General features: G+C 67.8%; 1 protein-coding gene across 1 annotated transcript; it reads left to right on the forward strand.

Moving 5' to 3' along the window:
• The first annotated feature begins 374 nt into the window (after positions 1-374).
• On the forward strand, positions 375-14675 carry Znf469 (zinc finger protein 469). The gene is made up of 2 exons (XM_027933279.3): positions 375-440; positions 2304-14675. The coding sequence occupies exon 2, from the start codon at positions 2431-2433 to the stop codon at positions 13576-13578; it is 11148 nt and encodes a 3715-aa protein (XP_027789080.3). The 5' UTR covers positions 375-440; positions 2304-2430; the 3' UTR covers positions 13579-14675.
• The last annotated feature ends 1160 nt before the right edge of the window (positions 14676-15835 follow it).

Raw genomic sequence — 15835 nt, forward strand, 5'->3', positions numbered from 1 at the left:
ATGTGTCCAGGAAAGGAAGGGACCGTCCACCCCACTGGCTGGCATTTTGCCTCTTCTCCTCGGAAGGAAACACCAGGTGCACCCTCGACTCCTGGCAGGACTGGGCGAGGGTCCGCAGGGAGGGGGACGGAGCCTGCCCACACCCATCTTGTAGTTGTGTGAATGACTGGTCTGTGCCTAAGACAGAGCCATGACAGGCCGCAGGGTTCCACTGGCTGACCTGCCTGCTGGCCTCCTGGGGCCCGCCACCCCCGTCTCCCGGGCAAGCTTCCTGCCTCTGGGTGGCTGCGGACAAGGGGGCCGTGCCCTCCTGGGCTCCCAGGGCTTGGCCAGAGCCTCGCCCGGCAGCAACTAACCCTCTTTCCTTTCTCTGCAGCCAGGAAAGCCCCGCTCCTCAGGAGGCTGTGTGTCGACCACACCAAGGAGCCCCAGCTCCCCAGGTACGTACAAGTGGCCAGCCGCCTGGACCCTGGCAGCTGCCCCTGTCCAGAGTCGCCCCTGTCCCGCAGGAACCCACACCTGGCCTCCATCTCCCCACACAGGACGGGGCAGCCGACCGAGAGCCCACCTCCCAGAGCCAGGCGTCCGGGGCTGGCCCCGGCCTGACACCACAGCTCTGGGCTGGGGCAGGTGTGGCAGTGCTGTCCAGTGGTCCCTGCGTCCTGTAGCACCCAGACCCCAGGCCTCCCGGCCCCGATGGCCTTGCCAGAGACGAGGCCAGTGGGACTCAGTGCCTTCCAGCAGCCTCCTCAGCCCAGCCCAAGGATCTCGGGCCCAAGAGCGGAGGAGGGTGTCACCCACAGACGCGGGCTCCCTGCAGCCTGGCCCTGGGCGGGAGTCTGGAAGCAGCAAGGTGGCCAGACCCACCGGGCCACCTGTCACCCAACAGGCATCACTGAGGACAAGACAGGGAGAGGCCCTCCCCCACAATGGGATGGGCAGGGGCCTAGGGGTGGCCTGGGAGGAAGGGGCACCTCGCCGGGCAGCACATCCCCCTCTGGGCACTGGGGTGGAGTGTAGTGGTGCCCTCTGCTGGGAGCCACTGGTATAGCACCCAGGCAGAGACCTGGGACCCTCAGGCCCCAACTAAGGCAGGACACCCCAGGGGGGGCACTCCAGGGCAGGGCTGCCTGTCCTTGGCTGGATGTGCGGGTTTGGGCCTGGCCCTTGAGCATCCCTGGGAGCCCCACATGTGGGGTGCAGCTGGGTCTCCCCAAGAGCAGAGTCGGCTCTGCCTGCTGGCTGTGTGGTGGTGGGCAAGCGTCCAGGCTCCTCTGCCCTGTTGCAGGCCTTCCATCAGTGACCGCCTCTGCCCTTCATCAGCCTCTCTTCTGGGCCAATGGCCTGTGGAGGTAGAGAGGAGCCCTCACCCCTGCACCCACCATGCAACCCTGGGTCCCGTCCTGAGGACACATGAGATCAGAGTGGCTCTTGGTCAACCGGCGGCACGGCTTGGCTGGTGGCTGGGAAGGGGGAGAATCCGTGAGGTGGGGCAGGTAGCCCAGGGTCACCCTAGAAGGGAACCCCCGGACAAGGTCCTGTGGGGCACCCAGATGAAGACGGAACTGCTGGGCAGATGGGAGTGTGCTTCGGGAAGCAGGAGTGGATGCAGCCAGGCCCCGGGCCTCGCAGACCAGGAATGGCCCAGCCCAGCAGGGAGGCCATGCTGGGCTTCCCCAGAGGCCTGAGCTGGGGTCCTGGGGGCCCTGAAAGGAGCCTGCACATTCTTGAGGCTGGGGACTCCCCAGAGTGGGGCTAGAGACCTTCCTAGGCAACCCCCAGGCAGGGATCTCCAGCCAAGGACTGAGGTGTAGCGGCGGGTCCTCCACAGACCCCCACAAAAGTCAGGTGTGAGCCTCCAAGGAGGTCTTCACGTCCCCCACCAGGGGTCCTGAGGCTGGGCTGCCCACAGAGGCCCCTGAGCAGGAGTGAGCATCCACCCCAACTGCCAGGCTCGCCCCAACCCCACCTGCACCTGAGCCTCCCGCCATAGCCTGGCAGCCGCCTCAGGGGGCTGGAAGAGCCCAGGGGTCTTCTCAGACCCTCAGACCCCAGGCGGCCCCTCCCCCTCCCTGTCCCTCCCTCCCCCTCCGATTTTGCCCCCTTTTTTCCTCCCCCTTCCCATCCCGTCTCTCGCCCAGCAGCCCCCAGAGTCCCCGGCTCCATCTGGCATGAAACCCTCTAGGGCCTCTCCAGGCCCTGAGCTGCCCAGCCCTTCCCTTAAAGCAGGACGTCTGCGATGGCCACACAGCAGGGCCATCCCGCCCCAGCAGCCCCCATTCATTACTGCCCTTTCCTTGCAGGCTTCACTCAGGACCATGAGAGCAGGCTGCCCCAGGGACCCCCAGGGGGTGAGGATGGCCACCCAGCCCACGCCCTGTGGCCCCCCTCGGACCACTGCATCCTCCTAGCGCCCAGGACGGTGGGGCCATGCCGGGGGAGCGGCCCCGAAGAGCACCGCCCCCAACCATGACGGGAGACCTGCAGCCCTGCCTTGCCGTCAGTGGCCTGGGGCGTCCCCCGCAGCCCCTCATCACCCCGGGGAGCAGGACCACCCACGGCCCGAGGGAGGCAGGCGGCCGGGCCCAGGCCCAGGCGCTCCCCGAAGCCCAGCCCAGGCAAGCCAAGGAGGTTGAGCCCAAGGCCCTGCTCCTGAGGACCCAGGCCGGCCCCCGGCGGAGTCACCCACAGGCTCACAGGTGGGTGGTGGGCAGGGCAGACAGCAGCCCCCCAGAGCTCTACTGTCTGAGCGTCACCAGCTCCAGGGCCAAGCTCACCCGAGACGAGACCCCTGAGGGCCCACGGTGCGAGGCCCCTCGGGGCCCAGAAGCAGAAGGCCCCGGGGACCCAGGGGCTGGAGCCCACCCCAGGCCCAGCCTCCCGAGGGCTGAGGCCCCCCCTGCCCCCAAAGAGCACAACTCCCAAAGGTGCTTCCAGGAGACCCCCTCCGGCTTTACCTCCACCGACTATACCTCACCAAAGGCCACCCCAGGGCCCCTGCCTCTGCGGGCCCCCCAGGGCAGCGGCACCGGCCCTCAGGGGCCAGCCCCGCACCCCGAGTTCCAGGCCAGCGGGGCCAATGCCTGGCCTCGAGCTGCTGCACACCACTTCCCAGGTGCTGATTTCAGGGTCCCTCCCCAGGAGCCAGAGCCTCTTCCTGAAGGCAGCAGGCCTGGCGGCCCTCGCGGGGGCTCCTTCCAGTTCCCCTTCCCATCCCAGACCCCGCCCGGGGCCGGCGCCAAGCCCTTCCCCGCGGACACAGCCAGTCGCGAGTGTGCTGACCGGGGGCTGCTGTTCGCCTTCCGCCAGCCCTCGGGCCCATGGCAGGAGGCCGGCGTGGGCACAGCTGCCTACCCACTGCCTGCCCAGCCTGCCCTCTGCACTCTTCCCTGCTACCCCAGCCAGCCTGGTGGCCTCGATGACCCCAGAGACCCTGGGGGTGCCCTCCCCGCAACTGGTGCTACTCACCTGGCCCCGAGCCCCCTCCCCGACAATTTGCACAAGAGCCTGACCAAAGTCCTTCCTGACGGAGCCCCCTTAGCCCATGATGGGATGGCGAGCCCCAGGGCACTCCCAGACCCTCTGTCCCGGCGGCCCTTTCCAGGGCAGGCACATGGAGCCAATGGGGTGGGAGCCAGCCCAGAGCCTGTGGACAGTGAGCTGACCACCCCAGGGCCTCCGCCCACAGGACTGCCCCACCGGTGGGACCCCACAGCAGCCCCTTACCCGACCGGGGCCATGGGCCTCCCAGACACCGCCAGGGCCACATTCCTTGAGGGCCACTCTGGCCCAGGCCAGGGGCTGTGCCTCCCGCAGAGCTCGCCTGTGCCCTGGCCCCAAGTGCTCCCAACCCCTGGGCCAAGCCCCCACCAAATGGAGATACTGAGCCAGCTGCCATGCCCCCGGGGCACCCCCGAGTGGCAGGGGGACAGTCAGGCAGGCCTGAGTGCTGCCTGCCAAACAGCCAGGACCGGGGAGGCCCTGGCGGTGGTGAGAAGCAGCCCTGGACAGCCAGGCAGCTCCCCCGGGCTGTTCCCCTACCGCGGGCTAGGTGACCCTGGGGCCCAGCCCCTGCTTTTCGGGGGAGCCCAGGCCCAGGCATCACCCCGAGGAGCCTCTGGCCTGCCTGCCCCTAGGGTGTTGGGTGCCTCCCCCAGAGAGTCCCCGCTGCCCTCGCCCGCCACCAGCACGGTGGGCAGCAGCAGCTGCTCCTCCCTCTCCAACAGCCCCACCAACCCCAGCTCCGAGGACAGCCAGCCCCCCGGCCCCCTGGGGCCCTCGACTTTCTTCCACCCGCCCCCCCACCCCCAGGAGACCAGCAGCTCATTCCCGTCCCCAGAGCCCCCCCACGTCCTCCCCACCCACTACCAGCTGGAGCCGGCCAAGGCCTTCCCTTTCCCCACAGACGGGCTGGGCGCCGAGGGCCCCGGGGCCGGCAGGGGGCTGCTGCAGGGCTTCCCCCGGGAGCCGCCCCCCTACCCCGGCCAACACTTCTCCCTGAGCAGTGCCAGCCTGGACCAGCTGGACGTGCTGCTGACGTGCAGGCAGTGTGACCGCAACTACGGCAGCCTGGCAGGCTTCCTGGCCCACAGGCACTTCTGCAGGCCGGCCCGGGCCGGGGACGGCTCCCAGCAGCCCCCGGGGCACCCCGCACCCACCACCACCCCCAAGGCTCCCGCCCACATGCACACAGGCCCACTCAGCCACGGCCAGACTGTCCCCTTCCTGATAGCCAGGGATGATCCCCTGAGGACAAGCTACCTGCCCAGCCTAGCCACCCCCTTCCCACTCCCTGCCTCAGACCTGGACATGGAGGACGAGGCCAAACTGGACAGCCTCATCACTGAGGCCCTCAACGGCCTGGAGTACCAGTCGGACAACCCCGAGATAGACAGCAGCTTCATCGATGTCTTCGCCGACGAGGAGCCTTCTGGCCCCAGAGGACCTGGACCTGGGCCACCTACCAACAACGGGTCAGGGGTGACCCCAGAGCACAGTGCCGAGGACTTGCTCCCAGCCAAAGCTGACACACCAGAGTCCCAAGCCCCCTGCCCTGGGGACAGAAGCTGCCCACCCGGAAATCGGCCCAAAACCCGCTCTCTGGGCCTGGTGCCCATGGAGGCAGATGCCATCAGCCTAGTCAAGCCGCAGAGGAGAGGGAAGCAGTTCAAGCTGCTTCGTAAAGAACTGGACATAGCCAGTGGCCCCAAGGGACCCTGCCTGAGGCCCAGGAAGAGGGGCCACAGCACTGAGCGGCCCCCGCTCCGCACCCGGGACCTCAGAACTCAGGCCCGGGGCCACACAGATCCAGACAGCCGGGCCCCGAGAGCCACCTCCCTCACTGCAGAGACCAGGAGCTCCGGGCGCCTGCGGCTGCCCGCTAAGAAAGACCCCCGGAAAAGGAGGGCCCGGGGTGGCGCCTGGAGCAAGGAGCTCATCCACAAGATGGTGCAGCAGAGGAGCAGGCTCCCCAGGCGGCAGGCACCGCGAGGTGCGCCCGGCCCCCCTCGGACCCAGAGGGCCCTGCCCAGTGCCCAGGACAGCAGGCTCAGGGAGTGCAATTCTGAGTCCGAGGAGGAGTGTCCCCGCCAATGGGGCGCTAGCTCCCGGGGCCGATCCTGCCCCGGCCATAGGCGGGGGCAGGGAGGTGAGAAAGGGGAGGAGGACTCACCCCGGGGCCCCAGGAAAGGCCAGAGGCCAGAAGCCAGAAAGGATAGGGGCACCCCAGCCCCAGTGGGGCCCTGCAGCCCATCAGAGAGCCCCGCTGTGGAGCATGGCCTCGAGCACACTGACGGCCCCTTGGCACCGCTCAACCATCGTCCACAGCTTCCTGCCAACAGCAAGGGCCCAGAGGAAGACCAGCCGCCCTCGGACTTCCCCCAGGAGGCCCAGGGGCCTGCAGCAGCCCAAGAATCAGCCCCCGAGGCCACCAGACTCAGAGACGGGCCCGGTCTTTCTCCAGCCATCTGTGAGAGAGAAGGTGCCAGGCCACCAGCCCCAGAACCAACACAGCCTGGCAGATCCCGGCCACCAGGAAGCCAAGCCCGCGCGCTGTCCATCCAGAGCACTCCCGCCCCAGGCCCCGGGGACCTGCTGGGTGCCCCCGGGCCCCACCACAAAGAGGACTGTCCTGCTGACCATCCAGGAGGGCTTCTGAGGCCCGTCTCTGCCCACCCTGAACCCCACTTCCTGCTTGTTCAGAACGCTGATGCAGGTTGTGACCCTGCTGGCCCTGACAGAGACTCCGTGGGGGGCCCCCCTGCCGGAAAGGAGCCCCACCCCAGCAGCAGCGCATCCACTGAATTGCTCCTCCGACCCAGAGACCTCGAGGGCTGTCTCCCTGGAGGCCTGTGCTCCAGGCCCTCGGCTGCCCACACACAGGGAGCCAGCCGCGGCCACCTCGGCCCAGACAGCATGGATACCCTTGAGCCGAGACCTCTCAAACATTCACCTTACGCCGCTGACACCCCCCCGGGGAGCGCCCCCTCACCGCTGACCTTGGAGTCCACATCCCTCTTTGCGGGGCTGCCCGAGGATGGATTCGATCCACCACTGTGCCATGGCCGGTCTGCAGACGGGGATGCCCACACACCCACGGCACCAGCCGGCACCCCCCCAAGGAAACCTCTGATGGACCCTCTCTGCCCACCCTTCTTGCTGTTGGAGGAAGAGGCGCCAATGCTGCCCAGCCAGTTTCCTGGCCTCTCAGGGGGAAAGACCCTGGGTAAGAAGTGTCCCCACGAGGGGCCCGCGCCCCCTGCGCCTGGAAAGGGAAGTGAGTGCAGCCTCAGCGGTCTGTCCGAGGAGGAACTGGAAATCAAAAGACTGGTCAGCGAGTTGGAAAGCCAGCTGCAGAGGACAGAGGACACCCAGGGCGCCCCAGGAGGGCCCGGCCCAGGCCCAGAGCCAGCCTCGACCCCCGGGGACACAGTCTCAGCACTGGACCTCATGGGCCTGGGGGAATCTAATGACCGCCAGGAAGGTGTAGAGACAGGCACAGCCACGGAGGAAGGGGCTCGCGGGGGCTTCCAGGGAGAGTGGCCCTGTCCAGGCCCCGGCCACCCAGGGCAAGTAGTGCCTGCCCCCAGCACCCACGAAGACCCAGGTTCAGGTTCTGGTGCTGGTCTTGGGCCCCCGGGGAGCAGCATCAGCTCCCAGGCAGAGCACATGGCCAGAGTCTCAGAGAAGGAAGGAGATGGCCGAGACCTCAGTGGGCATCTGGAGGCCACGCAGTCGGCCAGGCGCAGCCCAAACCAGGCACTTCTGTTTCCTAATGAGACAGTCAGGACACAGGGGACGGAGGACACCCCTCTGTGGCTTCCCTGTGAACAGAGTGGAAGGCGCTCCCCCGAGCCCCCTGAGGCAGGGGGGTGCGGCCAAGGTCCCCCTACATGGGCTCGCGGCCACCCTAACGTCTATCTGGCTCCCGACCTCGCGATTCGGGCAGATGGGGATCTGCCTCCAGGTGCCTGTCACCGTGTCACCTCTGAGGAACACTCTGGGGGCGGAGCAGCACGACCCAAAGGGGCTGGGCTCCTCTTCCCCATGACAGAGGGGCCTGGATTTGAGGGCAAGGGGGCTGCCCCAGCACCTCAGGGCAGGGAGCCTCGGGACCCCCACACACCAAGTCCTGGCTGGGTGCCCCAGGCCAGCCCCAGCAAGAGGCCCCAGGCCCTGGCCCCCCTCTGCTTGCGGCCACTCCAGGTCCTGGAGGCACGAGCCGGGGGCAACGACAGCGACCAGGGCTCACAGGGGGTGCTGCTGGCTGCTGCCCATGGTCCTCCGCACAGGGGCCCCCCAGGCCCAGGAGGGCCCGGTGTGGAAAGCGGCTCCCCAGGGTGCAAGCAGGTAACAGCTGACCCTGCAGCCACTGGACCTCAGCTGGCGCCCCAGGCAGACGGACAACTGGGCCCACCTGGCCAAGCTGAGAAGCCGGAGGGCTGTGGAGAGGCCAGCGGGCTTCGGTCAGTTAACTGGAGGAAACCAGGGGGCCCAGGTAGCCTGGCCAGGTTCAGTGCCCACCCTGGAAACCCCCTGGCCAGGCCGGCCAGGGGCACCCCTGAGCCTGAGGAAAGCCAGGCGCCCTTGGGCCTCGGGAAGCAGGCGCAGCCCACTCCAGGCCCCTCGTCCTCCAGTGGGACTCGCTCGCCACCAGCCCTGATGGCAGCCCACACCCAAAAGGGACCTGAGGACAGAGGTCCAGGGAAGGTGTCCAGCTCAGGCCTTGACCCGCAGCTGCTGTTCAACAGGGAGAGCTCTGCACCCCACGCTGGGGACCTGGGCACCCATGACGCCACGTCCATTGCCACGGCCACCCTAGCTCTCTGCAGCCTCGAGCACCTGCCCGGGAAAGACCCTCCCTCCATGCCCGCCAGTGGCCCAGAGGCCCAAAGCCAGCCATCGGGGCTGCTCCCGGCACCTACCTCCTGTGCCCAGGGTCCGCCGTCCCCTTCTGCCTGGGGCCAGGTGGGAGGGGCCAGCGGTGTGCAAGCCCCCCCAGGTGCAAGGGCCAGGGAGGCCCTGGCAGCTCTTCCATCTTTGACAACAAGCCATTGTGGCCCCAAGGAGATCCTGCCTGGCTGCCCTCTCCTGAGGGCCGGAAGCCCCCAAGACCCTCCCTGCTGCCAGCCTGACCTCGGTGCTGCCCTAACCCCCACCTACAAGGACTATGGCCTTGAAGTTGACCCACTGAGAACTCTAGAGGGTTCCAAGACAGAGGGACTGGGAAGGCCTCCTGCCTACCACAGCCTTCCACCCCCAGCAGGGGCCGTCTCCCCAGCAGTGATCGCCCAGGCTGCTGGCCCGTCCAGCATTCCCACTGAAGATGGCACAGAGATGGTCAGAGGGCTTTGGGTGTCAGACCCCCACCTGAGCGGAGCCACTGACACCAGCCCCTTCAGTGTGTCCGAGGGTCCCTCCTCGGAGCCCCCAGGCAACACCCCCCTCCTTGGCCACGGGGAAGGGGAGAACCCCTCAGCTGTGCCCACCCCACCAGGGCCCACAGAGCCAAAGCCTCATGCCTACCTAGGAGGTGAGACAGGGGCTGGCAGAGAGGGACAGGGGGACCCAGGGACACCTGGGGCCAGGCACACTGGCCTGAGAAGAGCTCCCAGAGCTGACACCAGTGGCCCCGCGGGGCCCCCGTCTCCCGCGGGGCTCTGCCAGGGCCAAGCCGCCTCTTCCAGCAGCACAGCCTGTGACCCCAGGTCTGGTTCCCCGCAGAGCCAAGCCAGCGTCCCCCACCTGACACCCCAGAAGGACCCCACACAGAGGCCCCGAGGCTTCCAAAAGAACCCAGAGCCCACAGAGACAGGCCACCAGGAGAGCCACGCCCCAGCCGGGCCCGGGCTACCTGTGACCTGTGAGACCTGCTCGGCCTCCTTCCGCTCCAGGCCAGGTCTGAGCAGGCACAGGGCCAGGAAGCACCCGCCGCGCAAGCCCGCCACCTGCCAGCCCAGCCCTGGGGCACGCCGGGGCCCGAGGAAGAGGAGCCACAAGGGGCCTGGGGGTGACCAACCAAGTCCCTCAGTAACAAGCCCTGGCCGCACCTCTGGGCCATCCCCCATCCAGGGCTCCACAGTGCCTGAGGACACCCTGGGTCCCGAGACGCTGGAGGAAGCCAGGAGGAGCCCTGGCGAGCCCAGGACCCCAGGTTCTCCCCTCGACCAGCTCCCACACCCCCCAGGCCCCGTGGAGCAGGGGGAGGGTGTGAGGGCTTCAGCCCCAAAGCCCAGAAGGCCAGGCCCCCCGGAGGTGGACCAGCTCCCTCCCCAACAGACAGAGAACAGAGAAGACCAGAGGCGAACTGCAGAGCCCTTGGGCTCCCCCAAGCCAGAGGGGAAATGGAACAGGAAGGTGGGAAAGCGGGGCGCTGGGAGAGCCCGGCAGGAGAGCCCTGCCCCAGCCTCCGCAGGCGCGGGTCTAGGAGGGCGCAGCGCAAGCCCAGTGCCGGCAGCCGCCAACCACGCAGCCCTTCTGAGCTGTTGCCTCTCGCGGGAGGGAGCGTGTGAGGCCAGTGTGGGGCAGTGGCTTCGCCCGGCCACTCTGGGGCCTGAGGTCCTAGAGGACGAGGCAGACACAGGCTTGGGGGTTCTGAGTGCAGAGATGGCACCAAAGTCACCCAGAGACCAGCAGCTCCATCCGGGGAAGATGGAGGGGGAGACAGAAGGGGTGTTGCCTGGGGAACTGCGAGCAGGGTGGCGGGGAGCCTCCGCAAGGCGGTGCCGGGGACCAAGAGACATCAGAGAACCTGAGCTGGCCACCGGGAGCCATCCTGCAGAGACCAGCAGAGGGGCCAGGGGCAGGTCAGGCACGCGCACAGGGGAGCGGGCACCAGGCCCTCCAGAGGCATCCGATTCTGTAGTGGGCAATACCATCAGCAGCGGCCCTCGGAGCCGCCCAGGAGCCCGGGCTGAGGTGCAGGGGCCTCAGGGCACCGTCCCTGATGCCCGGGGCCCGGGGCCCGTGGACCCTCCAAGCTCGCTTGATGACGAAGTGTCCTTTTCCCAGCTCTTCCCTTTGGGTGGTCGCTTCACTCAAAAGAAGAATCCCCGTGTCTACGGGAAGGGGTGCAAGAGGCCTAAGCGCCCGCCACCCACAGAGCCCCGCCGCGAGGGGGGCGACCTGCTGCACCCCACCCACCTGCCCCCAGACCTCAGCGACTCGGGCTCCCTCTGCCTCTCCCCGCAGGACCCTTGGGAGGATGAGGCCGCGGTGCTGCCCGAGCCCTTCCTCCTGGATGGGCTCCTGGGCAGCAAGGTACCCAGCCTCGACCCCTGGGCCCCCGGCCTCAGCCAGTGGGCCCCGGAGCCCCACAGGGAAGCTGGCCCTGGGGAAGAGGCCCCGTCCTGCTGCGCAGAAGACGCGGAGTCAGAGGCCATCCCCAAACTGCACATGGTCCCAGCGGCATGGCGAGGCCTGGGCCTGCGGGTCCCCAACGAGGAGACTCCTCCTCTGGGAGCCGAGAGCCCAGAGCCCCCCGACCTGGAGAGGGAGCGCTACGATGACGGGCTTCCTGGGAGTGCCAGTCTACTGCCGCGTCCCGCCAAGGACCTGGACATGCTCAGTGCCAAGCTGGAGACGCGAGACCTGTGCTTCCTGGGCCCCCTCTTGGATTCCAGGGCTGCAGCAGACTCACAGGGGCCAGGGAGCGAAAGGACCCGGGGGGCGGCCAGGCCGGCTCCGGCTGGAGGCGGGGAGCTGCCCGCTCGGGGCAGGAGGGCCTCCTACAAGTGCAGGGTGTGCTTCCAGCGCCTCTGCAGCCTGGGCGAGCTGGACGTGCACAAGCTGGCGCACAGCCCCTCGCCGCCCCCCACCTGCTACTTGTGCGTGGAGCGCAGGTTCTGCTCGCGGCAGCGGCTGCGGGAGCACCTCCAGGAGAGGCACCTGCAGGGCAGAGCGGGGCCCTGGGCCTGTGGCCTGTGCCTCAAGGAGGTGGCCGACGTCTGGATGTACAACCAGCACCTGCGGGAGCACGCCGCCCGCTTTGCCCGCAGGGGGCAGGCGCAGCAGCCCTGGGGGGGCCTGCCCCGCGACTTGGCGCCCGAGAGCACCCACACACACCTCCTGGACAGCATCGTGGAGCCGGACAGACCCCGCAGCAGCAGGCCCACAGGGGACAGAGCAAGTGGGAGCCCCAGGGAGACGGCAGAGGGGGGACGGGAAGCTGAGGAGGAGGCCCCCAGGGGGCAGGTGAGGCCGGCCAGCGGCAGCAGCCCGGCAGCTCCGACCGGCAGCTCCGCCACCCACTCTGCCAAGACGTCTCCCAGCCTGGCCCCTGACCCTTGGCTCCTGCCAGCTGTCCCCACGCACGCGGCCTGCAGGGACCCCTCCAGAGACTGCCACCACTGCGGGAAGCGGTTCCCCAAGCCCTTCAAGCTGCAGCGCCACCTGGCCGTGCACAGCCCGCAGCGCGTCTACCTCTGCCCCCGGTGCCCGGGCGTCTACCCCGAGCTCTGCGAGCTGCGGGCGCACCTGGGTGGGGTGCACGGGCTACAGGAGGAGCGGGAGCTGCCCCACATGCCACTGTACGCCTGCGAGCTCTGCGCCAACGTCATGCACGTCATCAGAAGGTCCTTTGTCTGCAGCTCCTGCAACTACACCTTTGCCAAGAAGGAGCAGTTCGACCGACACATGGAGAAGCACCTGAGCGGCAGCCAGCAGCCCTTGGCGCTCCGCCGTGTGCACCGGCCAGCGACCCCCAGGCAGAAGGCCCTGGCCCTCGAGGGCGTGCTGCCCAGCAAAAGGCGAAAGGTGGTTGTGCCCAGCAGCCCCCCAGGGCTGGGTGTGGCTGTGGCCGGGCCTCTGGCCGGGCCTTTGTCCCTAGGCAGCCCTACCCTGAGCCCTCCTGCCCTGCCCCAGCTCTGCCCAGAGTCGGCTCCCAGCACCACCAAGAGCTGGCCCAACCCATCCAGCCCCGCGGCCAGGGAAGACCAGCGGCCACCACACAGTCAGGAGCTCCCACCCCCGGCTCTGTCACCTCTCCCCACGGCCTTGGCTGGTGGCAGCTGTGACCAGGGACCGGACCCGACCCTAGAGAGGCCTGAAGACAAGGCTGGGCCAGGCGAGCAGCAGCCTCCCCGGGAGGAAAAGGGGCCTCCTCCCCTGTTCTCAGGGGGACACAGGAGCCCGGGCGCCCGCAGCAAATGTGCGTCTGATGGCTCCCCAGGAGACCCCTTCCCGCTCCAAAAAAAGAAGCAGGTGTCCACACCCCATGTGGCACCCGAGAGGGGTACAAGGGGTCCTTCCCACAAGGGTGGTGCCACCAAGCCACCAAAGCAAGGAGCAGCAGCGTCCACTCCCAGCCATGCACCCAAGCCCCTGGTGCAACCCAGGAAGCCCGTGGGGATAGGGAGCCCGGCACCCCGAGAGCAGGCCCATAGCACTGAGGATAGGGTGAAGCCCACCTCCCCCAAAGCCAAGCCAAGAGCCAGCGCCCAGGGCAACAGGTGCCCATGGCCCGGCACCAAGACAGGAGGCGGCAGCCAGCCCCAACCAGCCAGTGGGCGGCTCCAAAGCGAGACAGCCAGCACCCCAGCCAGGCCCCTACACCCCAGCCCAAACCCCACCTCAGCTAAGTCCCCATCTCGAACCCAGGCCAGGGGCTGCACCAAGGGCCCCAGAGAGGCTGGAGACCAGGGGCCCCGCGGTTCCCCCAGCCCCAGGGAGACGGGCGAGGGCAGGGAGAAGAGGAGGAAGAGCCAGGCCCTGGAGCTGGCCAAGCGTGAAGGCGTGGCCCCCGACAAGCCCCTCCGGACCCCCCGAAAACAGCCTGCTCCCAGCCGCGTGCTCCCCACCAAGCCCAGACCCAGTAGCCAGAACGGTAAGATGAGGCCACCACCCTCAGAGCAGCGGGAGGCACACAGCCATGCCCACAGGGGGGAGGCGCTGAGCAAGCACAGTCCCCAAGCCAGACTCCCGCTCAGGGCCCCCAAGAGGGGTAGAGCCGTCCACAGTGCCGAGGCCACCAGAGCCCGAGACCACCGCACTGCGGAGTCCCAGAGTAACCTCCTCAACCAGCTCTTTGGCCAGAGACTGACCAGCTTCAAGATCCCTTTAAAGAAGTTCACTTCGGAGTAACCGGAGCTCTGGCGGCTGTGGGGCGCCTGGCACGCGGGTTCTGCGCCACTCTCCTTCAGTGTAGCTGGAAGTCGGGGCACCTGCCTGCCCCAGCCTGCAGGAGCTGGGCAGTGCTCCGCGCAGGCTGCCGGGCACAGCAGCCCCTCTCTCGCCGGAGCACAGGGGAGAGGGATGGCAGCTGCAGTCCCTTTGAGACCACACTGCCGCCTCCTTGGTACCCAGTACTTGAAGAGCAAGTAGACCGTGCCCTCCCCAGCCCTGTGTGCCCTCTCGGCAAGGCGCCACCGGCCGTGGAATGCGCTGGGAGAGTCGCACAGGGACCCCGTCACCCAGGGGCCGGCGCCCCTCTGAATCTTGCTGCTGCTGCCGCTGCTGGAATCCCTGGGGCAGGGCATTCCACATGGGCCATTTCTGAGCCACCTGGTCCCCAACAGCACAACAGGCCTCCTCCCTGTGGCCACACTGTGGAGGCTCCCGCTGCACCTGGCTCCTGGGGGCCGACCAGGCTCCCACGGGTTCCTGCAGAAGGCCGTGCCCCGGGCTCCAGCAGGCGAGGCCCGCCCACGCAGACCCTCCGCTCTGTCCCGGGGACTCTGCGCTGAGGTTTCTGGTGCTACTTTCGTGTTGTAATGTGAATACAGCTGCCTTGACTTAATCTGGACCAGGGGGTTGGGAGGGACTCCGGGTCAGGGAGGCTAAGGACGCCCGGCTGAGTCTCACTGGCCTCCAGCCAGGCTCCAGCCTGAAGTCCCCGCAGCGAGGGACACCTTCAGGCCTCGTGGAACGAGAGCGCCGAGCACTGACTGCCCCCACAGGTGCGGTCCTGGGAGAGCAGGTGCCTCGAGGGGCAGGCGTGGGAGGCTCCTCCCCCTGGGGCTCAGGCTGGAGGCTGTCTGTCCTGTGGCTCTTAGCTTGGTGCCATGTGTGTCAAAGGCTTTATTTTGACATCTCAAAAGAGACCAAATCAGCCTCTCTAGAAGGTACTGTGGGCCTCAGAGAGCATCTCGTGTGGACGAAGACGGAGACTCTGAAGCCCTACTGTAAAAATCACAGCTAACTCATCTTCTCAAATATATTCCCACTATTTTCGCAGAAAACCCCGGCTGAATGGCGTCTCCTTCTCCCCCGCCCGCGCCGCGCCCCAGAGCGAGGGCCAGGAAACATCCGCCTCCAGGGCACTCCTTGGGGCCACCATGTGCCAGGCTGTGCCCGGGCTGTGAGGCACAGGCAGGACCTGAGGGCACAGTGGGGTGGGCTGGACATGCTGAGCACGTCCATTTACGGGGGATGCCAAGGCCCAGGCTGTCGGGGTCTCAATAGACGTCACCTGGCAGAGCTGGTGCCTGCAAGGCCCGGAAGACAGCTGCCAGGCTGGGTCCCTGAGGCCGCCTGGCTGTCCTGCCTCCCAGGCCTGCCAGTCCTCCGGCCACTGACAGTGCGGCTGGAGTGGAGTCCCTCTGCTGCTTCCATAGTCCCTGGCTCTCGGGAGGGGCCCTGGGAGCTGAGGGGAGGACTGGGGAGCACCTCGCAGGGCCCCACTTAGGGAGTGCTGGGCAGCAGGAGGGGCGGCACCCACAGACCCCCGACCCTGGCTGCAACCCCTGGGGTCTGCTGTATCCTTAAAGGCCCCAAATCCAGGTACAAGCCTCTACCAGGTGAGGCTGACCCCCAAGGGCAGTCTCATCCTGGGCAAAGGAGGGAGCTGCTCTGGAGGCCCCAGCCATATGTGCTGGGGGAGATCAGCCCCACAGTTCCACAGGACATAATGGGGTCTCAGCACAGCGTCCAAGCCCAGGGTGGCCTCTTCCTCTGATGGCAGATCTGCCCCACAGGCCTACAGGTCTAATGGAGTGGCCCCGCCTGGCCCTTGCCCACACAGCCCCCCACCAGTACTGCCCCTCCAGGTCCCCACCAACCTTCTACCCCAGCCAGCCACTGGTCCCCCTCTGCTCATGGCCTGTGACCTCGGCCAGCCTTTGCAGGTGGCCCACTCTACAGAGTGACCTGCCAGAGAAGGGCTCTGTGAGTGCAGTTGTGGTCACCTCCCCTGTCCCAGGTACATGTCAAGGGAGCCTGACCAAGCCCTGCCCGGGGACCCCGGACAGGTTCTGGGGCATGGAGTACACTGGGGGGATGCGCAGGGGGCTTGGTCTCCAGGGGGTCTTGGGCTACACAGCAGGGCCTCAGCCCGGAGGTTGGAGAGGCGGAACAGGGGGAGGAAGAGAGGGCCTCAACCGCAGGGGCCTGCATCAGCATT

This window comes from Marmota flaviventris, chromosome 18 (assembly GCF_047511675.1).
Source record: "Marmota flaviventris isolate mMarFla1 chromosome 18, mMarFla1.hap1, whole genome shotgun sequence".
NCBI classification, from domain to species: domain Eukaryota; kingdom Metazoa; phylum Chordata; class Mammalia; order Rodentia; family Sciuridae; genus Marmota; species Marmota flaviventris.